Source organism: Triturus cristatus, chromosome 12 (genome assembly GCF_964204655.1).
Source record: "Triturus cristatus chromosome 12, aTriCri1.1, whole genome shotgun sequence".
Taxonomy (NCBI): Eukaryota; Metazoa; Chordata; class Amphibia; order Caudata; family Salamandridae; genus Triturus; species Triturus cristatus.
The window spans coordinates 107,009,397-107,034,483 of NC_140595.1; the positions used below are offsets into that span (position 1 = coordinate 107,009,397).

At 49.8% G+C, this 25,087-nt stretch overlaps 1 protein-coding gene across 1 annotated transcript in view; it reads right to left on the reverse strand.

The window, feature by feature from the left end:
* LOC146772766 (rho guanine nucleotide exchange factor 11-like) overlaps nucleotides 1-25,087 on the reverse strand; it is a 288,100-nt gene that overhangs the window by 89,582 nt on the left and 173,431 nt on the right. Inside the window, 1 exon segment of the mRNA XM_085637030.1 lies at nucleotides 15,292-15,387. Within this exon segment, the coding sequence (XP_085493156.1) occupies nucleotides 15,292-15,387 (96 nt within the window).

A 25,087-nucleotide genomic window follows, 5' to 3' on the forward strand; every position in this document is an offset into this window, starting at 1 on the left:
CAGAAACGTACATCTTTTGTCACCCCTGATGGGTGTTTCCAATTTAAGCTCACGCCATTTCACCTAGAGTCGGTGGCTGCAGTCTTTCAGTGATTAAAGTTTTAACTTTTTGGAAAAGAAAAGGTGTAAAAGTTTTCCAAGACAATATTTTCATTTTTGGTCCAACCAGGGATGAACACGATAAGGGGTTGATGAAGGTGTTAAATATTTTGGAGTCCAAGGGGTTAACAGTATAATTTTCAAAGTGCACGATAGTGGCATGCCTGCTGTCAGAGAAGAATGGAGTAAGAAATAGAAGAAGGATAAAGTTTTATAAGTAGTTATGACTTACTTGATTGACATTTGGCCAAGAAAAGAGGGTATAGATCAATCTATGAAACCATTCCGGGAGGTAAGGACTGACTTGACTGTTGAAAGTGGCACAATTCCGGGAGAACAAAAAGTAACTCCACTACAAGCTTTGCGAAGAACGGTTATCAGTTCGGAGCATGAGGAGCATTCTGGAATTACTGGAACCAAGTCTATTGCGAAGAAGATGTTTTGGTGGTCAGGTGTGGATCTTGAGGTGGAAAGATATGTAAGAGAGTGCCCCAATTGTGTTTTGGCTGATAAATCTTTACAGACTTTAACACCAACTATGAGTAAATGTTTGATTCCAGTTGACATTGTAGGACCCCTTGGGAAACCTCACAAGTATGTGTTGGTTTTAATTGACTTCTGTTGCCAATGGCTGACCGTGAAGGTGGTAGAAAAGGCAGATATGGATGCATTTTGTGAATTCCTGGAACAGATTTTTACATTGGACGGCATTCCTGCCACCATTTTGAGTGGCAATGGAATGAAATTTGTCTCCAATAAAACTAAGCTTTGTTTTGAAAGCAGTGGTGTGAAGCATGAGACCACTGCACTAAACAATCCCAGTGGCAATGGTATGGTAGACAAATTTAACCGTGTGATCAAATGTATCATACAGTTATGTAGGGCAAGTAATGAGGACTAGGTTACTCAACTGGGTAAAATGGTTTGGGCTTACAGAGTTACTAATAATCGATCGACTGGAGTATCTCTGTTTACGATGAGGGGTAGGAATCCTAGGACCAACTTCACACCTGGTTATTTCGTATATGTGTGGAATAGTAGTCAGTTAAAGGAGTGTGGGGAAAAGTAAGAGAGTCATTATAAAGGTAAGTTGTATTATGATACTAAGAGAGGTTCAAAATGGGTGAAGGTCAAAGTGGGTGACTGGGTTCAGATTAAGAAACTGGGTTTTGTAGCTTAAGGGAATTGTCGATTTTATGAACTGGAGGAACTTTTTGAAGATTTGTGTAATTCAGTGAGGTTGAGTAACGGTAAAGTCTGGAATCTTAATTGAGTGGCTGTGGATCCAATTGAGATATGGAAGCGAGTTCATGGGGAGTCACATAAGTTTGAATCTGACTTTTTGGAGGATTTTGAGATGATGGAGAGATGGTCAGTGTTAGAATCCGGGGTCTCTGGTTGGCGCAGGTATGCACTTGCGACAAGCAGGGACCCTTTTCATCTAAGTTAGGGCGTAGGATCAGCTCTTAAAAATAACCCCTGCTCACCCTCTAGGTAACGTGGCACGAACAGTCAGGCTAGAATCCAGAGGGCATTAGGTTAAGCGTTGCAAGTTGCCCCACACAATAATCCCTTCCCCACCACACAAAGACACAAGGCTGTATTTCTGTAAAAATATAGGTCTTTATATAAAAGATTTCTTGAAGGCAGGTTGATAAAATACAGTTCTCTTGTAAGTACTAATCCAGTTACTCTTTAAAGGCTTAAAGGCAGTCCACAGTTGTAAAAATGGCACAGTTCTATGCAAAATAAGCTCCTTTGGGGTGTGGTGCGCTTCGTAGCGCCTCAGTTACGCTTCGTACCGCTATTTCCGTACGTCGTGCCGTTTCTCACGCTTCTCGCGTGAGTACGCGTATGCAGGCCTTGAGCCAGATGGTCCGTACCTACGTAGGTACGCGTCGAACGTGTTCCAGGCTTCGCTTGCCAAGTCTCACGGTTCCCGCGTGAGCGCCGGCAATGCTTTTGGATGCTGTACGGTCCGTACAGTGGCAGGGACGCGCCGTACACGGACGGCAACACAAGTACGGCTCAACAGAGGCGGGTACGGTTCGTACCTGGGCAGTACGGGTCAAACTACGCACAAGTCACAAGTTTTCCAAAGGCAGGTACGGCACAAGTCACAAGATACTTCTGATGCAAGTACGGTCCGTACGAATGCAAGTACGTGCCGTATTACGCGCACTAGTCACAAGATACTTCCGATGCAAGTATGGTCCGTACGAAGGCAAGTACGGGCCGTATTACGCGCACAAGTCACCAGATACTTCAAAAGCAGGTACGGCTCGTACGAAGGCAAGTACGGGCCGTACTTTCGCGCGAAATGTCACCAATACCTTTAATCTTCACGGGGATGGTCACTGCAGCCTCGGGGTTCCACAGAGAGGTGTCCCATGTCGCGGTGTCGTCCCTCACAGTCAGAGGGCGGCGGTGCTTCGTGGCACACTCATAGAAGGTCTCAGCCACACGACCAAGGTCAGAGGAAGGGAGAGCAGCTCCGGGGCAATTCTCAGCACGTTGCAGCGCGATCGGTTTTCCCGGGGATCACCAGTGTGTAAAAGGTCCTCGCGGTGATCTCGGCGGCGCAGGGTCGCAGAGGCTCGGGGGTTGGACACTCAGGTTCTTTCCTTTGCGGTGTGAGCTACGGCTCGGAGGGGCAGTCACTTGCGGTGCTGGGACCAGGTAGACAGGTCCTTGCGGTGCTCGTGGTAGCCCCAGGTGCCAGATGTCGCGGTGCAGAGAAAGTGAAAGGCACACAGGTTCTCTGGGGGTCAGCGTCACGGGATTGCGTCCAGCAGCTTCTCCTCTTCTGGGGGAAAGGTAGCGCCCACTGTTCCTGGGGCGCAGATCAGGGGGCAAGTTCACAAGCAAGCCGTGGGAGATTGTTTGAAAGCACAAGTTGATGCAAAGTCTTTTTCCTTTGGTCTTTTCCTCTCCTTCCAGCAGACAGGCACCCACTACGGGCCAGTCTCTCAGGCAGAGAGACAGTATTCCTCCTTCAGCTTCTCCAGGTCCTTCTCCTTCAGGCAGAGGTTCGTCTTGGCGCAAACAGGATCTGATTTCTTAGGAGCAGGGCTCCTTCTTTTATAGCACAATTCTTTTGTTCTTTGTCGCCAGGGGGCCTGGGCCTGGCTCAGTCCAGTTTTGGAGCACTTTGTTGTGGTGACTCTGCTCTTTCCTTTCAGCAGCAGGGCGGAGACATCAGCCGCTCCACAGGGGGCGGAGCCGACATTGTGGAGGCAGAGCACAGGTCTATTCAAGAGTCAAGGTGTACTCCTCCCACCCATCCTGGTGTAATCTCTCTATTCACCACCTGGCAGCCAGCCTGTCTCCTGGGATTCCCCAGCCCTGCTCCTTCCCTGTTACTAGGCAGAACACACACACACAGCGCAGAGGCGGACTGAAATGGCCAGGTCAGTAAATACTAACTTTCTAAAAGTAGTATTTACAAACACAGGATATTAAAATAAACTTTACTAAAAGAAGTATTTTATTATTCTGAGTTCAGGCGTACTAAACATGACTTTCTACCATGCTCTATGAGTCCACTGGGATTACAGCGTGTAGTAATTCCAGCAGCCCATTCTGGCCTATGGAGAGCAGGTAGCCTTCAATAGTGAAAAACGAAAATGGCTGTAATTCACTATTAAGACATGCCACACACATCAGGGCATGTCCTACCTTATGCCAACAATGCACCCTGCCCTTGGGCCTACTAGAGGGGTGACTAATATGTAGTTAAGGGAAGGTTTAGGGACTGGCAAGTGGGTGCACTTGCGCAGTCAGCGCAACAGTACCAGACTGCACGCAGGTTCTGCAGTGGCAGATCCTAGACACATTTTACTAGGCCGCTTCTGTGGGTGGCACAACCAGTGCTGCAAACCCACCAGTGGTATTTGTATTTACAAGCCCTGGCACTCATGGTGCACTTTACTAGGGGCTGACAGTAAACCAAATGAACCAATCATGGACACCAATCAATGTATACACTTTTCAAAGGGAGCACTTGCACTGTGGCACTGATTAGCAGTGGCACAGTGCCCTGAGCAGCTAACACCAACAAAACACAATGAGGCACATCAGCAAAAAGTGGAAGGGAAACTCACGCCAAGGTGCCAGGTCTAACACGTGTCCCCTCCAGCTGAAATGTGGGGGGAACTACCCTACCCCAGGGAGTTCCTCTTCACTAAGGCGGAAAAACCTGGACAGACCGTCAGCATTGGCGTGATCTGTGCCAGGGCGATGCTCCACCGTAAAGTCCATACCCTGTAGGGAGATGGACCACCTCAACAGTTTTCGGTTCTCACCCCTTATTTGCATCAACCATCTGAGGGGCCTGTGGTCGGTCTGAACCCGGAAGTGAGTCCCAAACAAGTAGGGCCTCAGCTTCTTCAGCGCCCAGACCACAGCAAATGCTTCTCGCTCTATCGCACTCCACCTTTGTTCCCGTGGAAGTAACCTCCTACTTATGAAGGCTACAGGTTGGTCCCAGCCCTCCTCAGTCATCTGTGAGAGAACAGCCCCTACACCATGCTCTGATGCGTCTGTCTGCACTAGGAATTCTTTGGAGAAGTCAGGAGCCAAGAGCACGGGCGCCGTGCACATGGCAGTTTTCAGGGTGTCAAAGGCCTTCTGACAGGTGTCAGTCCATATCACTTTTCTGGGCTGCTTCTTAGAAGTCAGCTCTGTCAAGGGGGAAACAATGCTGCCATACCCCTTGACAAACCTCCTGTAGTACCCGGTGAGTCCTAAGAAGGCCCTCACCTCCGTCTGGGTCTTTGGGGGCTCCCAAGCCAGGATGGTTTCGATCTTGGGTTGCAGGGGCGCCACCACGGACCCCTGCCCGATCTGACACTTGCTTGCCTTGATCGTGAGGCCTGCCTTGCGCAGTGCCATCAACACTTCCCAGAGATGTTGCAGGTGTTCTTTCCATGTGCCACTGAACACTGCAATGTCATCCAGGTATGCTGCGCTGAACTCGGTCAGTCCAGCCAACACCTGGTTGACCAACCTCTGGAAGGTGGCAGGGGCATTCTTCATCCCAAATGGCATAACCCGGAACTGGAAATGCCCATCTGGTGTGGAGAATGCGGACCTCTCTTTGGCCCCATCAGTTAAGGCGATCTGCCAGTACCCAGACGTTAGATCAAACGTGCTGAGGTACCGTGCAACCCCTAACCGATCGATGAGCTCATCAGCTCTGGGGATGGGGTGCGCGTCAGTCTTCGTGACTGAATTGAGTCCTTGATAGTCCACACAGAACCGGAGTTCGGGTGTGGCACCCGGCGCTGCAGCCTTTGGGACCAAGACCACTGGGCTGGTCCAAGGACTGCTGGAGGACTCAACCACCCCAAAAGCAAGCATCTTTGAGACCTCCTCTTTGATGCAGGCTCTGACCCTGTCAGTTACCCTGTAAGCTTTGTGCTTCACAGGTAAGCTGTCTCCTGTATCCACATCATGGACGCACCAATCTGTGATACCAGGAACCAGGGAGAACAAGCCAGGAAACTGCCCCAGCAGCTGGCGGCATTCATTCTGTTGCTCAGGGGTCAGGGTGGGTGAGAGGTTAACTCCATCCACTGACCAGTCTTGCTCTGAGGCTACCAAGAGGTCAGGAAGAGGCTCAGACTCCTCCTCCGTCCCATCATCGGTGGCCAAGAGCATGCCCACTTCGGACCTCTCCAGGTGGGGCTTGAGGCGATTGACATGTAGGACCCTTAAGGGGTTCCTAGGAGACTGCAAGTTCACCAAGTAGGTGACAGAACTCTTGCGCTCCACAATCTCAAAGGGTCCTGTCCACTTGTCCTGGAGTGCACAAGGCTCCACAGGGGCCAGGACCCATACCTTTTGACCAGGTTGAAGCTCAAGCACAGTGGCATTCTGGTCGTACCACCGCTTCATTTCCTCCTGGCTGGCTTCCAGATTTGCCTCAGCAAGTTGCCTGTAACGCCTAGTCTGGTTCCTGAAGGCCAGCATGTAACTAAATACATTCTGGGGAGGTTTCCTGGGAGATTGCTCCCAGCCTTCCTTGACCAGACTAAGAGGTCCTCGTACTGGGTGGCCATACAAAAGCTCAAAGGGACTGAACCCCAGAGACTTTTGTGGCACCTCACGGTACGCAAAGAGAAGGCATGGTAAGAGGACGTCCCACTTACGCCTCATGGGTTCCTCAAGACCCATAATCATGCCCTTTAGGGTTCGGTTGAATCTCTCAACCAACCCATTTCCTTGGGGATGGTAAGGGGTGGTGAACTTGTATGTCACACCACACTCTTGCCAAAGGGATTTCATATATTTCGATATGAAATTGGTCCGCCTGTCAGACACCACCTCTAGAGGGAATCCTACCCGTGAGAAAATTCCCATCAGTGCCCGTCCCACCACGGGGGCCGTCACTGTTCTCAGAGGGATGGCTTCAGGGTGGCATGGTCCACCAAGACCAGGATAAACCTGTTGCCCATGGCTGTCTTGGGGTCCAGTGGCCCCACAATGTCAATCCCCACTCGCTGGAATGGGGTACTGACCACAGGGAAAGGTTGGAGCGGAGCTTTCAGCTTCCTTCCACTCTTGCCACTTGCCTGGCAAATCTGGCATGTCCTGCAGTGAGTGTCAGAACTCCTGCACATTTGGGGACAATAGAAGTGGGTGACAAGCCTCTCAAAGGTCTTGTCCTGCCCCAAATGTCCTGCCAACGGAACGTCGTGAGCCAGCCCCAGTAGGAAGGCCCTGAACTTCTGGGGTACCACCAGCGCACGGGCTGACCCAGGTTCAGCAACCTTAGGCTCTGAGTACAGGAGGTCGTTCTCCCAGTAGATTAAGTGAGTTCCGGACTGATCACCATTGGCCTGGGCTGCAGCCTGCTGCCGCATACCCTCTAGAGAGGGGCACTCTTTCTGCTCCCTGCAGAATTCCTCCCTGGAGGGGCCTCCTTCTTGCTGCCAATGGGTCAGCTCAGGCAGGTCCCCCAGTTCGGCTATCTGTTCCCCAGTAGGCTCCAGGGCATCCCCCTCAAGGTCTGCTTCCTCCTGGGCCGTGGGAACTTCAGAAGCCGGTTTCCCGTGCCTCCCTTGCCCTCTCTCTAAGGCCGGTTCCTGGGCCTCTCCCTCAGGCTCCAGGGTCCCTTCAACACCCCTACTGGCTGCCATTGACCGGGTGGTCACGCACGTCCAATCAGGTAAACCCACCATCCGCAGATGGGCTGTCTTCTCCACCTTTTCCCAAGGGGAGCTCTCCAAGTCATTCCCTAGGAGACAGTCTACAGGCATGGCAGTTCTCACAGCGACTTGCAGAGTACCAGAGACCCCCCCCCCACTCAAAGGGAACTTGAGCCATTAGACAATGACTCTCTGTGTTGTCAGCATTGACAACCCGACAATAGGCATGGGGTACGACCTGCTCTTGAGATACCAGGTGCTGCCACACTGCAGTCACGCTGGCTCCTGTGTCTCTAAGAGCCTCTACCTTCTTCCCATTGACGGTCACCACTTGCCCATATTTCTTAGTGTTAGAGGGCAAGTTGGCTTGGGGGACCATCTCACTGTCTCCTAGTGAGACTAAGGTCATCTGGACGGAGTCCCACCCACCTTGGACTTCTACCTTCTCCCCAAAGGCTACTGTAGCCACTTGCCTGGGTGGAGCACCAGTGGGTGCGGGTTTTACATACTGGCGACACTTGGGATCACTGGCAAAGTGACCCAGCTCACCACATTTATAACACTGAGGGGGCCCCTTGGGAACAGGTTTACCTGTCGGGTCCCTGTCTGCTTCGGGGGTGGGGGAGGCTGAGAACCTTTCTGCTGGTTCCCTTGGGTATTACTTTGGGGGCCTTTTGGAAATCCCTTCTGTTTTCCCCTGTCCCCCCACTCTTCTGCTGGGGACCCTGCCCACCCTTGGCGGAGTCTCCCACGTGACCCTTGTGGACCCTGGTGCTGACCCAGTGGTCCGCCTCCTCTGCAAGCTTCCTAGGGTTAGTCAGCTTGCAATCTATCAGGTGTTGGCGTAGCTCAGGAAAACAATTAAGCGACAAGTGCTCCCATGCAATTAAATCAAAGAGACCTTGGTAATCATCAACTTTGCTACCCTTCACCCAGCCATCCAGTGCTCTGCAGAAAAAGGTCACATACTCCACATACGTACTCCCCGCAATCTTGGTGCACCCCCTGAACCTCTGTCTATACAATTCAGGAGTTAGCCCATATCTGGTCATTAAAGCTTCTTTCATGTGGGGGTAAGAATTCTGCATGTCCAAGGGCAAATCTAAAAGTGTGTCCCTCCCCTCACTGAGGAACCGTCCCCACAACCCCGCTCCCCAATCTCTCTCAGGGACCCGGTGGGAGGACATGGCTACCTCATAGGCCCGGAACCATTGCCCTATGTCATCATTCCTGAAGAACTCTTTAACTACATCTTTTGGTATGTACACCCTTGACTCTACCTGCACCGGCGTTGCGCTGCCACCAGAGGGAGTGTTTTAAAACTTTTCTCTTTTATCGCCAGTTCCCTCATTCTGGCGTCGTGCTCCATTTGGATCTTTCTTTCTTCAAGAGCCATCTTCTTGCTCTCTAACTCCAATTGTCCTTTTCGCTTCAGCTCTGCCAATTTCATTTCATGATCCCTGGTGGCCTGTCTGTCTGCCAGCTCCCTTGGTGACAGATCTCGACCAGCACTGTGGATGCTTTCCGCTGGCTCCACTAGGTCAACTTCCTCAGGTACAACATCCTCAGTTGCACCCCTTGATTCCATCCAGGCTCTCAGTGCCATTTTGAAATCTGTTTTGTTTGAGCATCCTCTGCGTGGAACCTTGAACTTCTTGCAGAAGTGTATGAGGTCATCTTTTTTGTAGTTTTCCAGGTTGGATGCATCCCACTCCAGCTCCTCTCTCTCAGAGGTTCTAGATGCTGTGTTCTCTATGCTGTTTGAGCCCGGCTTGGCTTCAAACACAAGGGATCTCTTTTCTTGGCAAGTGAAAATAAAAACTTCTGTGGCTCAAGCTACTGGACTGTCCTCACTGTGCAATGATTAGTAATTACTGCGCAGACACCAAGAACGCAAATCCGTAAATCCTCACCGCTGCCACCAATGTTAGAATCCGGGGTCTCTGGTTGGCGCAGGTATGCACTTGCAGGGACCCTTTTCATCTAAGTCAGGGCGTAGGATCACCTCTTAAAAATAACCCCTGCTCACCCTCTAGGTAACGGGGCGCGAGCAGTCAGGCTAGATTCCAGAGGGCATTAGGTTAAGCGTTGCAAGTTGCCCCACACAATAATCACTTCCCCACCACACAAAGACACAAGGCTGTATTTCTGTAAAAATATAGGTCTTATATAAAAGATTTCTTGAAGGCAGGTTGATAAAATACAGTTCTCTTGTAAGTACTAATCCAGTTACTCTTTAAAGGCTTAAAGGCAGTCCACAGTTGTAAAAATGTCACAGTTCTATGCAAAATAAGCTCCTTTGGGGTGTGGTGCGCTTCGTAACGCCTCAGGTACGCTTCGTACCGCTATTTCCGTACGTCGCGCCGTTTCTCACGCTTCTCGCGTGAGTACGCGTATGCAGGCCTTGAGCCAGACGGTCCGTACCTACGTAGGTACGCGTCGAACGAGTTCCAGGCTTCGCTTGCCAAGTCTCACGCTTCCCGCGTGAGCGCCGGCAATGCTTTTGGATGCTGTACGGTCCATACAGTGGCAGGGACGCACCGTACACAGACGGCAACACAAGTACGGCTCAACAGAGGCGGGTACGGTTCGTTCCAGGGCAGTACGGGTCGAACTACGCACAAGTCACAAGTTTTCCAAAGGCAGGTACGGCACAAGTCACAAGATACTTCTGATGCAAGTACGGTCCGTACGAAGGCAAGTACGGGCCGTATTACGCGCACTAGTCACAAGATACTTCCGATGCAAGTACGGTCCGTACTAAGGCAAGTACGGGCCGTATTACGCGCACAAGTCACCAGATACTTCAAAAGCAGGTACGGCTCGTACGAAGGCAAGTACGGGCCGTACTTTAGCGCGAAATGTCACCAATACCTTTAATCTTCACAGGGATGGTCACTGCAGCCTCGGGGTTCCACGGAGAGGTGTCCCACGTCACGGAGTCGTCCCTCACAGTCAGAGGGCGGCGGTGCTTCGTGGCACACTCGCAGAAGGTCTCAGCCACACGACCAAGGTCAGAGGAGGGGAGAGCAGCTCCGGGGCAATTCTCAGCGCGTTGCAGCGCGATCGGCTTTCCCGGGGATCACCAGTGTGTAAAGGTCCTCGCGGTGATCTCGGCGGCGCAGGGTCGCAGAAGCTCGGGGGTTGGACACTCAGTTTCTTTTCTTTGCGGTGCGAGCTACGGCTCGGAGGGGCAGTCACTTGCGGTGCTGGGACCAGGTAGACAGGTCCTTGCGGTGCTTGTGGTAGCCCCAGGTGGCAGATGTCGCGGTGCAGAGAAAGTGAAAGGCACACAGGTTCTCTGGGGGTCAGCGTCACGGGATTGCGTCCAGCAGCTTCTTCTCTTCTGGGGGAAAGGTAGCGCCCACTGTTCCTGGGGCGCAGATCAGGGGGCAAGTTCACAAGCAAGCCCTTGGAGATTGTTTGAAAGCACAAGTTGATGCAAAGTCTTTTTTCTTTAGTCTTTTCCTCTCCTTCCAGCAGACAGGCACCCACTGCAGGCCAGTCTTTCAGGCAGAGAGACAGTATTTCTCCTTCAGCTTCTCCAGGTCCTTCTCCTTCAGGCAGAGGTTCGTCTTGGCGCAAACAGGATCTGATTTCTGAGGAGCAGGGCTCCTTCTTTTATAGCACAATTCTTTTGTTCTTTGTCGCCAGGGGGCCTGGGCCTGGCTCAGTCCAGTTTTGGAGCACTTTGTTGTGGTGACTCTGCTCTTTCCTTTCAGCAGCAGGGCAGAGACATCAGCCGCTCCACAGGGGGCGGAGCCGGCATTGTGGAGGCAGAGCACATGTCTATTCAAGAGTTAAGGTGTACTCCTCCCACCCATCCTGGTGTAATCTCTCTACCCACCACCTGGCAGCCAGCCTGTCTCCTGGGATTCCCCAGCCCTGCTCCTTCCCTGTTACTAGGCAGAACACACACACACAGCGCAGAGGCAGACTGAAATGGCCAGGTCAGTAAATACTAACTTTCTAAAAGTAGTATTTACAAACACAGGATATTAAAATAAACTTTACTAAAAGAAGTATTTTATTATTCTGAGTTCAGGCGTACTAAACATGACTTTCTACCATGCTCTATGAGTCCACTGGGATTACAGCATGTAGTAATTCCAGCAGCCCATTCTGGCCTATGGAGAGCAGGTAGCCTTCAATAGTGAAAAACGAAAATGGCTGTAATTCACTATTAAGACATGCCACACACATCAGGGCATGTCCTACCTTATGCCTACAATGCACCCTGCCCTTGGGCCTACCAGTGGGGTGACTAATATGTAGTTAAGGGAAGGTTTAGGGACTGGCAAGTGGGTGCACTTGCGCAGTCAGCGCGACAGTACAAGACTGCACGCAGGTTCTGCAGTGGCAGATCCTAGACACATTTTACTAGGCCGCTTCTGTGGGTGGCACAACCAGTGCTGCAAGCCCACCAGTGGTATTTGTATTTACAAGCCCTGGCACTCCTGGTGCACTTTACTAGGGGCTGACAGTAAACCAAATGAACCAATCATGGACACCGATCAATGTATACACTTTTCAAAGGGAGCACTTGCACTGTGGCACTGATTAGCAGTGGCACAGTGCCCTGAGCAGCTAACACCAACAAAACACAATGAGGCACATCAGCAAAAAGTGGAAGGGAAACTCACGCCAAGGTGCCAGGTCTAACAGTCAGCAATGGAAGGGAACACAAGTTACCTGCACATTTGGATCTTCTGGAGGAGAGCAGTGAGGCTGTGATGATTGAAGAGAGGGAAGTGGTGTTGGAAGAAGCTAATGTGGGAGTGGTGAGTAGTCTGGAGTCACTTCTAGGACTGCTAATGAGAACATTAATGTACATGATGCTGGACATGACATTGACAAAAGAATTAGGAAATTGTCAAAATGTTTAGAAGATTATGAGAATGGTAATATAGAATGCATTTTGTGGTTTATTTTAGTTTTTCTCATTTTGTATTTAGGCTATAGGGTTATTATCTTTGATGTCTGTGTTTTTGTTTCCAACTTGAAGTTAATCAGTTTTGATGGGTTTTTTGTATATATTTTAGTTTTTTGTAATAACGAGGGGGATGTGTTGTGGGCTTGTTGGTAAGGTCATCCATGTGTGGAACCTGCAATGTAGTGAGGGTTTTGTGATTATTCACAGAACACTGGAGAGGTGACGTTGGGGAAACAGTGGGAAGGAACATTGGTGATGTTGGCTGCTGCAATCTATTGACAGGAAATGACAGAGAAATTCACAGCGCATTGGCTCTATCTGTGGACCATGGTTGGAATCTGCCCTGAGGGGAGGCCTACCATCTGCTCTTCTGTGTTTACAATGAGATTTGTAACATTCTTTCTCTTGCACTTACCAGAGGATGGGGACCTGGACTTATAGCAGTACAGTTTTTTGTGCTCTGTGACATACAATTTTGTCATCTGATCCCTTAAGGCCTTCGGACGCATAAGAGAGCATTTGTTCAATGACTCTGAACATGCCTACATCCATGATACCACAAACAGATGTCATGCGGGTCTGTGACAGATATTTGCTTTCTGTAGGTGTGGCCCCGACTGAAACCTGTAGCCTGAGATCCGTAGCAAAACATCTTCAAAAAAGAGTTTTTAAAGGAGGTAAGACGCTGACGAAGTTCAGAAGTGGAGTTCCAGATCACCATCAAAGAATGAGGAAAATAAGGATCTGACGCTAATGAGCAAGACTTGTACACATATATGGTTTCCTGCTAACATTTGCAAAGGAGCAACAAAGTTAATGCAAAGTCTGATGGCACCGCCTATCAATGTGTAGGAGCAATTGCTAATAACGTTTCTGGATTCAGTCTGATACCTGCGGGAATTCAAAAGGCAAGGCATCTGCAGTTATAATCATCTATCAGAATCTAGAGAATGTCAAAATGAATTTGAGTAAGGAGCAATGCGCACCTCATCACCTGAAATTACTCAAACAGAGTGGGATAAGGTATGGGGAGCATGGAACAAATTCAGGGGTGGAATATGTGACCCGCCACCGATGCCACATGATGACACCTCTGATTCAGACTGATGTAGTAGATCTTGGGGCGGCAATGAGAAATGTTGATGCCGGCTATGTACCACAGTGCCGATATGATGTTTACTTCTGGGGTGTATATTGGGGTGTTGTATTGTCAAAAGATACGAGCAAAATACCTACTCCAGTGTCTTGCTGTTTTGTTCACAACAAAAACTATAAAACGTTTTTCAAAAAAAATAAAAAAATACTCAAACAGAGAGGCACATTTAAGTCCCTAAGTTTTAGAATACCCCAAACTAGAATCTGAGAACTGAATCAAACCACGTGGGGTTTCGAAAACATCTAAAAACCTTTCATACCAGCTTTTGTAGTAAACAGGTCACAGCTAAAGAAAATTGGCACAGTTATAGCTCACTTATCTGACAAAAATGACCCTAAAAGATGACTTGTCTTGAAGACTTTTAACACTTTAAAGCAACTGACAGAAGACATTGAACACTTTATAAAATTCCCAAATGAATAAATATAGTGGCTAAAATAGATGCGTTCATCTTGTGTTGAAATCTCCCATATACTGGCCATCTGTTCTAGGACAATAGATAGGAGATTAAACCCCAGTTTCAAAGTTGCCTGATAATCTACTGTCTTCTCGTCTTCTACCTTTTAGACTCTCCAATATTTCCATTACGAAGCAGTGGCCTCTGGTTCATAAACTGTGATTTCAGTTAAAGTCATAGGCAGTTGCATGGGTTTGGAAACCCCGTGGGCTCCTCTTTCAAAGGTGTGCCACCCAGGCATGTGAAAGCTTTAGCAATGAAGCAAAAGCAAGACACACACAGAATAGACTTCCATGAAATTACAAATCACAATCACTATAGTGGTGGCTAGGCGACATTGATGCCAATAACATTAAGGGCCTTATTGCGATTACGGCGTCACTGTGGTGGTCCGACCACCTACACACTGCGGGCCCGCAGTGTGCAGTCGGAGCGCCACAGGAGCGATGTGTCCGCCGGGGAATCCAGGACCCCGCGGCTGTTGTGCAGCAGTCAGGAGCAGGAATATCCTGGGAGTTCCGCTGCAGCACCACCAAGCATATTCTGAGTTGTCTGTCAACCACCTTTTTAAAGGGGGGGGCCTGTCATGGAAAGGGTGACAGAGAGGTAACTAAGGGGGCCCTAACAGGGCCCCCGTGCTGCCTCTGGGCGTGGGGGTGAATTCAGGGGGGCACATGTTGCCCACCTGGAATTGCATCCCTGTCCCTCCAGGGTGTGGCATGCATGCCACACCATGCAGGAACATACTGCAGGTGTTGTCAAGGCGGCGGGCTGCATGTTAGGCTCTCGCATGATCATCATAGCAGCCCACCGCCGGGAGACCAACCCAGCACTGGCTGCACATCATTGATTACAATCGTAATCCGGCAGGCAAGCGCACCACGGCTTTGGCACTCCTCCTGTGGGTGGCACTGCAGAAGGGCAGCCAAACCCGTAATAAGGCCCTAAATGATAGAAAGACCAGCAATGTCATCATGTAGGGATTTTTTTTCCAGCTAAGAAGAGCAGGCAGAAAGCGCTACCCAGTGTAAGAGAAACACCCATACCTCTAAAATAGCATCATTGTGCAATTACATTTTTGCTTATTTTTCTAGGGCACTGGTTGAAGTAACTAAACAATGTGAGTAAGTGCACATGATCCATAAAACATTGTTAAATCTAGAACTTATTTAACTAGCTAACTGAACATTATTCTGTGTTCTCCGGTCTACGAATTTGCCCATTTGTGAAGTCTTGTCATTCCCTTATCGTGTAAAAAATCCTGAAGTTAATATTGTGCTCCAGAATGAATCAGGGCTCCTTAAAATTCTAACTACAACGTGAATTCATAATAGAATCAAAAATCCAAATAACCATTTGCCACTCATGGCTATAAGTGTGCTTGTGTTGGACATTTTGTTAGTCATTTCAACATACTGGCAATAGCCAACACGGCATAGAATTCAATATCTGCCAAGTGATTGATAAATCCAGGAAATAAGACTGTTCGCTTCACCTGACAGGAGGAGGCGTGTGATTGACCGTCTCCTGCCCCCGGCTACTGAAGTTCCTCGTTGCAACTTCCACTACGTTTTCAATTTGAGCTTTCCACCTTTAAACGAAGAAATAAGTTGGATAAAATGAGCATCAGTCAATGAAATTATGAAATTAAAACATCAATGTCTGATTGACAACCAGAAAATGAGGGAGTAGGGTTCTCTTGCAGAAAGTCATTATTTTGTTGAAAAGGATCAAAGAGACTGGCAGTTCTGTTATGCAGCAAAGTAAGGTTTGAAGAGGAAATAAACTCAGCTTGCACCAAGATAAACTTTTTAACAGGTACATGTTCAACATGAAGGCCATTCAGAGCTGCTGTCTCATTAGAAGTAATGCCTGCTTTAGTGAGTGACTAATTAAAGGATTAGACACACGTGATCAACACGTTCTTTCTTTTTTAACTCAATGTGGCCATTTGCATTTTTTAAATTTTATTTTGATCTTCAGGAAAGTGCTGTCTAGTACTCTAAAATATCCTCAACTTGCGTGGGTACACACTAAAAGTCTAATGACTAAAGGTTCAGTGGTGTGGGGCCACTAGATACTCAGACAAGGCTGTTTCATGCTTAGGGTTCGCCTTCATTATTATGCTACATAGCATATCATTAATAAATTTCATACACACATTTCCAGTCTCCACGTTTGTCCTTGATTCGACTTTTACCATTTTATTTATTCATAAGTTTCATATAGCGCTAGCTAGACCCATGGGTATCAGAGCGCTTTACATACATGAAAGATAATAGCATGGCGTATCATGATATAAAGATGCATAAAGATATAGGTATAACATTTTAAGACAGCATACATCAAAAGACCATTGAGAAGGTCGTCTTCCATGGAAACACCACTCAGCGATACCAGTAAAAACAGCTACCTGTATCTATTCAGCACCCTCCAGTGTCAATCCTTCAAACTCACATCAAGTTGAGGTCACTGTGCGCCCGCCATTTTGTAAAGTTATTCCCACCAGTACATTGAACTAAAGGACGGAAAGTACCTTCTCTGGCCACACCATCAGGAACAATATGATGGGGTGCAAGATCCCCGCAGCAAAGAACGACAAAAAGTGAGGCCTTCTCCTTCAATGCAGGAGCACTCATTTACAACATTTATCTTTATTAGAGATTGAGCCCTCACTCCTTATTTGGATGGAATAAGAACCATATGTTCCTCCCAAAAACATTACTTTGTTTTACAGAACCCACTTCCACCAGGTCAGAGTTTGTACAAATGTTTGTATCTGTCTGTCCTACTATCGAAATTCCCAAGACAATTTTTGTAATCAACCATATTTTGCTTCTGTATCCTTAGTGTGTTATAAACATGCATGACTGCTCCTCCACTAAAGGCCGACGCTGTGAAAAATAGCGGCAATAAAACAAATAATTATCAGTAAACATTTAGGGGTCGATTCCGATTCAGAATTTTTTTTTTTCGTACGACTCGTATCCGTAATTTTTCACGCACGAATCGTACAAGTGTCGTCCGACCCGTGAAGTACGATTCGTACGGGAAAAATACATACGGATCGGCCCGATCCATACGAATCGGATCGGGAAAAGTTGTACGAGACGGACCCGGACACTTTTCCGTACGAATCGTAAAAATACAGTCCGACCGTACAAGTACGATCCGGACCAGCTTTCCGATTTACGAATCGGACGGAAAACGTCCTGTTCAAGGGGAATGACTTTACCCGCTACGAAGCGAACTTTGTACGACTCGTATCCTGGGAAAAGTTGTTCCTGGGGTGCGAGTCGTACAGGGGTACGAGTCGTACAGGCCCCCCCCATGCATATGTACGCACCTTACAACAACATCGCGTATGTACGCATCGTTGGTGTACGCACCGTACATACGCAATGTTGGTGTACGCACCGTACATACGCAATGTTGGTGTACGCACCGTACATACGCAATGTTGGGGTACGCACCGTACATATGCAATGTTGGGGTACGCACCGTACATACACAACGCATGGGGGTGTATGCCTGTACGACTCGTACCCCTGTACGAGTGGCACCCCTGGGAACATGTCGGAGTACGACTCATACCGCGGAGAACGTCGTGTATGACCGAGTCGGACACACAAAAAAACAGAAGCAAATACAACGAAATGAGTTGTACTGAACCACGGACACTGTAAAACAGCACAAGGAGGGTCTATTCGACTCGCACAACACCACAAAACACGCCTACAGTGCACAAAACATGGAAATGACTGACTTGGCCACATCCAAACAGGCAAACAGAGGGGCAAACTCACAACCACCCCTTATAACACACACACCAAAAATTCAAACTGAGGCCCACCCACAAATGGACCAATAAAAAGGGCCCACACACACAAACCATGAGCCTTTGCAACAGACTCACTGCAGCTAGAGAGCACACACCAACAACTGCACCCATTCACCTTAACATATACACCTTCACACAACCTCCTTCACACATACCCCCTCTTCACATTCCGACCCACACCTTCACATTCAGAGCCACACACCCACAACCATCCACACCCTCACCCCACACCATGCCCACAGACAAGAATACAAAGTTCACAAGGGAGGAGCTTGAGATCCTTGTCAATGAAGTCATCAGAGTCGAGCCACAGCTGTTTGGAACATTGGTCAGACAGACCAGCATAGGCGAAAAATCACGCCTGTGTCAGAGGATCGTCGATAGGGTGAATGCTGTTGCACCCATCAGAAGGACCAGGACTGAATGCCAAGCCAGGTGGTACCATCTGCGGAGGTCAGTCAAGCGAAAAATGAATGATGACTACGCCCAGAGCAACATCATTGGAGGTGGTGGGCTCCGCAGACCAGTACATTTCCATCCCTGGGAGGAGAAGGTGATGGCCCTGCTTCTGTCGGTGGGAGTACATGGACTTCAAGGACTTCCAGAGCCTGGTGAGTACACAAACAACTTATGTAACATGGGGGTAATGGCATCCACACCCCAAGAACACAAAATGCACGCAACTACCCCCAAGCCCTCACCGGCCAGAACCACAGTCAAAAACAACGCTAATGCCACTAACATGTGTATGCCCCATTGAGAAAGCAAGGCCATGCTATGTCCCATGCTACACGAAGCACTAACCCAAGAATGGATGTCCGGTATGCTGGGAGGGTGGGTGTCACAAAACGCATTGTTGAACTCCAAATCAGACACAATTGCCCTCATCCCATATGGCCCAGGTACATACCCATACACCATGCGCAATGCACAGGGACTGGGAAAGTACTGACAAGATAGCTGACACTTGGCCCTGGTGTAGGCAGCACAAGCCCCTCCTGTGACCAGTGCAAACACAAACACCAAGAGAACAAGGTCAGATATCTAGGACAGGAACTCACACTCACTGTCATGGCAGCATGCTCCATGGGGGGACAGCTACATTACCTGGGAGCCCCAGTGCCAAATCACACTACACCCACCAGCAGGCCCTGTCACACAAACCTCTTACACAAGCAGACACCCCCGGGACAGGCAATGGATTTACCCACTGTCACAATGGACATGTAACACAACAAGACCAAAACATAGCCGAAGAAGCATCCAAGCCAAAAATCTACATGTCAAAGACTCAGGAGAACATATCAATCTGTCCCCCGCAAAATACCCATCCACAAGTGAACATTGAGGAGAATGCTAGGCACATACAACTACCTGGAGGAACAGTGCCAACTTGAATGTGTATGAAACATGGATGTTGCATGAAACAGCATTAACATTGTCTGACTCTCACACACGTGGCAACGTGATGAATCTCCCCCCAACAATGGGGTGAAGAATCACAGTCCCAGGCTCGGGAGGAACCTGATCCCACCGACAGCGACACCTCTCAACACTCCGCGGATGACCCCGACCGACCTGGACCCTCTGGTGTCCAAGCCCCTGCAGCACCTGGTTCAGGAACATCTGTGCCAACCACCACCCCCATTCCTGCCACATCCCAGGAGACACCGAGGAGCCGTGCCCGCAGTGAACAACTGAGCCAGTCTGACCAGGAGGGAGAAGGTGCGCCGGGCACCCAGGAGGAGGCAGACAACACCGCCACTGCCATCCCTCAGGGGTCCCGTAGACCCGATGTGCCCACAATGGCAGCCCAGGCTCGTGTTGGCAGGGGTGGTGTGAGTGTAGGCAGGCGGAGGCGAGAACCTGACCAGCCAGCTGAAGGGACCGGTATGTCACACATACACCACATCATGGACGCATACTGGCGTGACACCAGGAAGTTCAGCCAGGTAGTGGGGACCCTCACAGAGATAAAGGGGACCATCACAGAGATGAAGAACCAGCAGGCCGAGCAACACGCCAGTCAACAAGAACACCAAGGACGGATGGAGGCAAGACTGGTTGAGCTCCTGGCGGTGCAGAGGGACATAAGCCATTCACTCCGTCGGATCGCCGACAACATGGGCAACTCTCCCTGTGCCACCAGGCGAAGACCACCACCAGCCACAGGGAGGGAGGAGGAGGAGGATTCGTCCGACGGAGCGTCCCAAGCATCGTCAAGGCCTGCATCTGAGGGTCCCCCGAGGAAGGTGGGTCGTCCACGGAAAAGACCGTGAGAGGCAGCGGCCCATCCACATCTCCCAGGTCACCTGGCCTGGCACCTGGCCTTCATGTGCGACAGTATCACCTCATTGACTGACATTATCTGCCACATGGACTTGCTGGTCACGGTCTGACCAATGATGCCAAACACTGTGGTCTGGACTCTGCTGACTTCAAATGCCAAGGAACCCATCTCCCCCTGTGAACTTTGGATTCTATGGTCCCTGTATTGCACCTTTTTCGTGCACAAATCACGCCCCGACCTATAATACAAAAAAGAATAATTGAAATTTTATGTTGCAGTCATTTAGCATGAGTCCACAACGTACGTGTGGGGATATGTCAAAGTATGCCTGAGTGTGGAACTAACTCCAGCTATCCATACACTAGGATCTGAGTCCGGTCGAGGACACACATGGGTCACAATGTATCATCAAATACAGACATGGAGCCCAATACTCACCCGTGATGGCCTCAAGCTGCTGAGGGGGGGCTTGCAATACTGCTCGGACACACCAATTTGGAAGAGTATCATGAAGGCGTAGAGGTCATGGGTCATGTGGAGGTTCCCGGGGAGGGAGTCCCATTTCTGCTTGGCATGGTGGGAGAACTATCTCCTGCATGCAGTTGTTCTGTGGATGTGATGAATGGTGGCCAGGGCAAGGTTGGCTGCACGGAGTTGGGCCAACGGGGTGTTGGATGACAGACGTCCAAGTTCGGTTTTGGGTCTGGGGTTGTGGACTGCCTCCTGAGTGTGGTTGAGGAGTTTGAAGGTGATCCTGCAGCAGACAGTTAGCCATTGTAGCTATCTCAGGTGGACAGTGATGTGGCTGGGGTGGGGGATGTTGAAGATGAGGTGTGCGGATGCACCCTGGATGTGGACAAGTTCTCCTGCAGTTTTGCTGTTGTTCCTCCGTAGAGGGCTTTGCTGTAGTTGACCCGGCTGGTGTCGTGGACCTGGGCGACGGTCTGTCTTGCCTTGGAGTGGATCTATCTGTGGATCATTTGCAGCATGCGGAGGGTGTTGCAGCATGAGGTACAGATGGTGTTGAGTTGCATGGTAATTGTGAGCGATGAGTCCATGATGAACACCAGCTTGCGTGCGTGGCCACTGGGTGATGGTGCGGTGCCCAGGCCGGTGGGACACAAGGAGTTGACCCAGCCATAAGTTGACAATACTCAGATGATGACCTCAGTCCTGTCCAAGTCCAGCCTCAGGTGGCTGATGTTCAGCCATTCGTTATCGGATCTCATGCCTTCTTGAAGGTTGGATCTGGCAATGGCTGGGTCTTTGTTGAGGGTGAGGAGCAGCTGGGCGTCAATGGCATACGAGATGATGATGAGGTCGTGTGCGCATGTGATGGTGGAGAGGGGGGTCATGGAGACATTGAAGATCGTCACGTTGAGAGATGAGCCCTGGGGCATGGGCCAGATGACCCCAGTGTACTACATGCTGAAGGGTGGAGGCCGACTCCCTGGGCCTTGCTGGTGAGCTACTTGTTGATTTAATCCTGGGCCCTCCTCTGGATACCAGTGTTGGAGATGTGTGAGCTGACAGTGTGGTAGCACATGGTGTAGAATGCCGTTGAGAGGTCAAGGGGGGTGGTCTCACCATTGTTGAGCAGGGCAAAGTTGTAGTTGGTGGCAATGATGACGTTTGCCGTGGTGTGATTACTGTGGAAGATGGTCTGGTGCCGGTTGCCTGGAGCTGTTTGAGTGGAGGAAGTTTGTCAGTTGCTCGTTGAGTGTCTTCCTGATGACGTTTGCTGGGTAGGGAAGCAGGGTGATGTTCCAGGAGATCCTGCGGTACTGCTGTCCGTTGTTTAAGAAGGGCCTGGGTCTCTGCATGCCTCCAGCTCCCATGGAATGTGGCAAACTCAGGTGGATGAGGCCTCTGAGGCGGAGGTCGGGCAGGTCCCGGCCTCTCCTGCATCTGCTTAGGGCAGAGAGTAGCGATTGGGACATAGCACAACTGGGGGGTCGGCGGGCCTGGATTGGGAAGGTCAGGGATATAGAGTTCTCAACTTTAATGTATCATCAGGTATCCTGTCAAGCAGTCATGCCGGAGGGGGGGGTGGGTGTAGGGGGGGGCGGTTGGGGGAAGGGTCATAGTAGGGGGTGGTTGTTTGAAGTTTGAACTTTGTTTGGCTGCTCCAATTTCACGGGGGTACTATCTGTGTGGGGACCCCGCGCCCTGCGAGTCTATACTATGCCTACGGGGGGCCGCCAGGGGGCGGGCCTCTAAGGATTATCCTGCAGGGTGACTGGGGGGAGCAACGATTTACCCATGTACTGTGGACTCATAGCTGGGAAATTTATGCGATGGAAATTGTATGTTGACATGCCCAGGCGGGGGATAGTCGTTGATTGTATTGTTTTCTGAGTGTTTAAATGCCAATAAAAATATTCAACAAAAAAAAAATGGAATGTGGCAAACTCAAAGGAGACATTCATGACGTGCTGGACGTGGGCTTCAAGGATGGGGAATGATGTGGTTGAGATGTTGTGTGGGAAGGGGCCTGATGGAGAGCCAGAGTGGATGGTGCACATGAGCCAGGTGGTGTATTTGCTGCTGATGGGAGTCCAGAACCTGAGGGGGGTTTGTCCCGCGGATAATAGTGCTGTCTGCCTCTGTGTGCCAAGGCTGTTGTGTATGTCGATGAGCTTGCAGTGGTAGAAAATTGCAAGGGATTTGATCTGCCTTGCAAGGGTGGGGTGTCTTTTGGATGGAGAGCTGCTGTCAGTTCACTCACAATGCTGATGAGCTCCTTGATGTCGTGTGTTTTGGTGCCTCAGCCCTCAGCGTTTTCCAGGGCTGTAAGGTAACTGATGGTTCTTTGTGTTGCAAGGTTTGCACAAGAGTCTGGCTAGATCTGTATGAGTCCAGTAGGTCTGCCTTGTCCCAGGTGGCTTAACAGTTGTTGTGCTTCACAGGAAAGTCCATCAATGTGGCAAGATTGTTGGATCAGTTGCTGATCCAGTGTGTGAGGTTGCAGGGTGTGGCGGTGGTGTTGGTTCGAGTGTCCCACACAGCATGTCTGTGGTGACTTACATCAAGCATCTTTAGGGGATCGGTAGCGGGGTGTGGGGCAGTGTGTTGCTTGTCGGAGACGTGGATGCAAATGTTGATGGACCAATAATGGATGGTGGTGTGGTTCTCCTCCAGCAAGAAGTTACTGGCCCCCAGCCACATGTAGCCTGTGGAGGTGAGGGCGTGCGTGCAGATGTACGTGTTGATGGCTTAGCGGAATTGTGGATGTAGGCCTGGAGTTCTGTAGATGAGTGTTACTCTGAGGGTTGCCAGGGGGTTGGTGCAAAACCGGATTTGTGACTCTGAGGGTGTACTTGTGAATAAATTGCAATTCATCCTCCGGGATTGTTGGTGCCGTCCCTGCGGGTGATCATGTATCCGTCTGAGATGGCAATGAAGAAGTTGTGTGCTGAGGATGCTTTTATCCAGGTTACTGTCATGAAAGTGATGTGTGGGGCTGTTGTGTTGAGGAGGTAACAGAGTCCAATGGCGTGCTGGTGGACGGAGCGGGTGTGGAGTAGGAGGCTATGACCTGGTTGTTCTGACAGGGTCTGGTAGGCGGGGCAGTGCTGTGTAGGCAGTTGGAGTTGCACACTCAGCATGCGAAGCTGTCGTGTGTGCGCTTAGGGGTTGCCTGATAGCAGGCGGTTGATTGTCTGGTGGACATTGCTTGGAGGGTGGCTGCAGCATGAGCCTGTTGTGTGACATGGGTCATCCAAGGACCAGAGGGTCGTGCACTGTGCACGTTGCAGGCGCAGGCGGTCCTGCCTTTGGCACGGCGTTGGCGCAACAGTGGCACAGACAAGCTGCTGGCTGCATTAAGGATGGGTGGAGGGGGGAAGGGAGAAGCATTTTGGAGGTGTGTGGGATGCAGAATCAGGGCACTCGATGGGGCGGTGCCGCAGGTGAGGCAGCAGCAGGCGGAAGGGTTGAGAAACTAGGCAAAAAGTAGCACACAAAGACAAGGAGGTCAGAAAGGCACAGTGCAACAGGTGTATGTAAAGGAAGGAGTGTCAGGTTACTCATGGGTCACTCCGAGAAAATGTATGAACAATCACCAAAAATGACGGCCACAGGATCAGGCAACAAAATGCGGAGCTGCGCACAGGAGACACACCATCAGCAGGCGTTGACGTCCCGTTGTGGGGAGCAACCTACACAAATACATACACAACCAGGTACTTCATGCACAATAGAGATTATTAGCCATGAAGAACTGCATGCATGTTGCTCAAGTACACATACACTCATATGCTCAATCTTTGACAATTATGCCATAGATGACGCATGCAAACTGGCAAGAGATCTGCAGTGACAGAGATGAGGCACTTTGGATTGTGGTGAACACCTTTATTACACAAACTCACACAAAGGGAAATGCATCCATATGAATAGACTCACAGGTCAGTTGACATAACATGTGGGACATACGCTGGACACCCCCTTCACAACACGGATGTTGTAAATCCCAATGAACTGGCACACAAGTTAAGGGGATGAGCCAAACACATCCTGCTGGACACGGAGAGGCTGTAATTCCCCATAGAGCCTGTTGTTGTGATGTCCCACACTATGTCCACCCGTAGCATCCGCAATGTTTCAGAGGCAAGGTTTACACACATTGATGCCTTCATCAGACTCCACACTCCACTACAGATGACTGTCAAGAAGGGTGACTATCATGTCATGGGAGTGATGCTACATGTTATATGCTCCATGGTGAGAAGACATGTATGCATGGTACCACAACATGCACAGAAGCAGTGCCCACACATTCCCAACCCGTACCACCACCAAAAAGCCTTGCTGCAATCCTTACCCAAACTGACATCTCCACATGTCCGTGCATGGAACGCTGATTCAGCACACGTTGCAATCCTCATGAGGAATAGCAGGAGGACAACGATGACACAAGCAGACAACAGGCGCATAAAACCTGGGAATGACAGACACACAAGAAGTCACCTAAAACAATTCTCGCCGTACACATGGTCAGTTACGAAACATGAACAATGTTGGACACATGCAAATTTCAAAGAAAGTCTCTCCGCAAAACTGTGTGGCATGACATCATCACTCGAGTGACACATCAGAACACACATCAAAGTCACTTTGCATTCATGCAGCTGGACACACACACGTCAGCGCACGTAT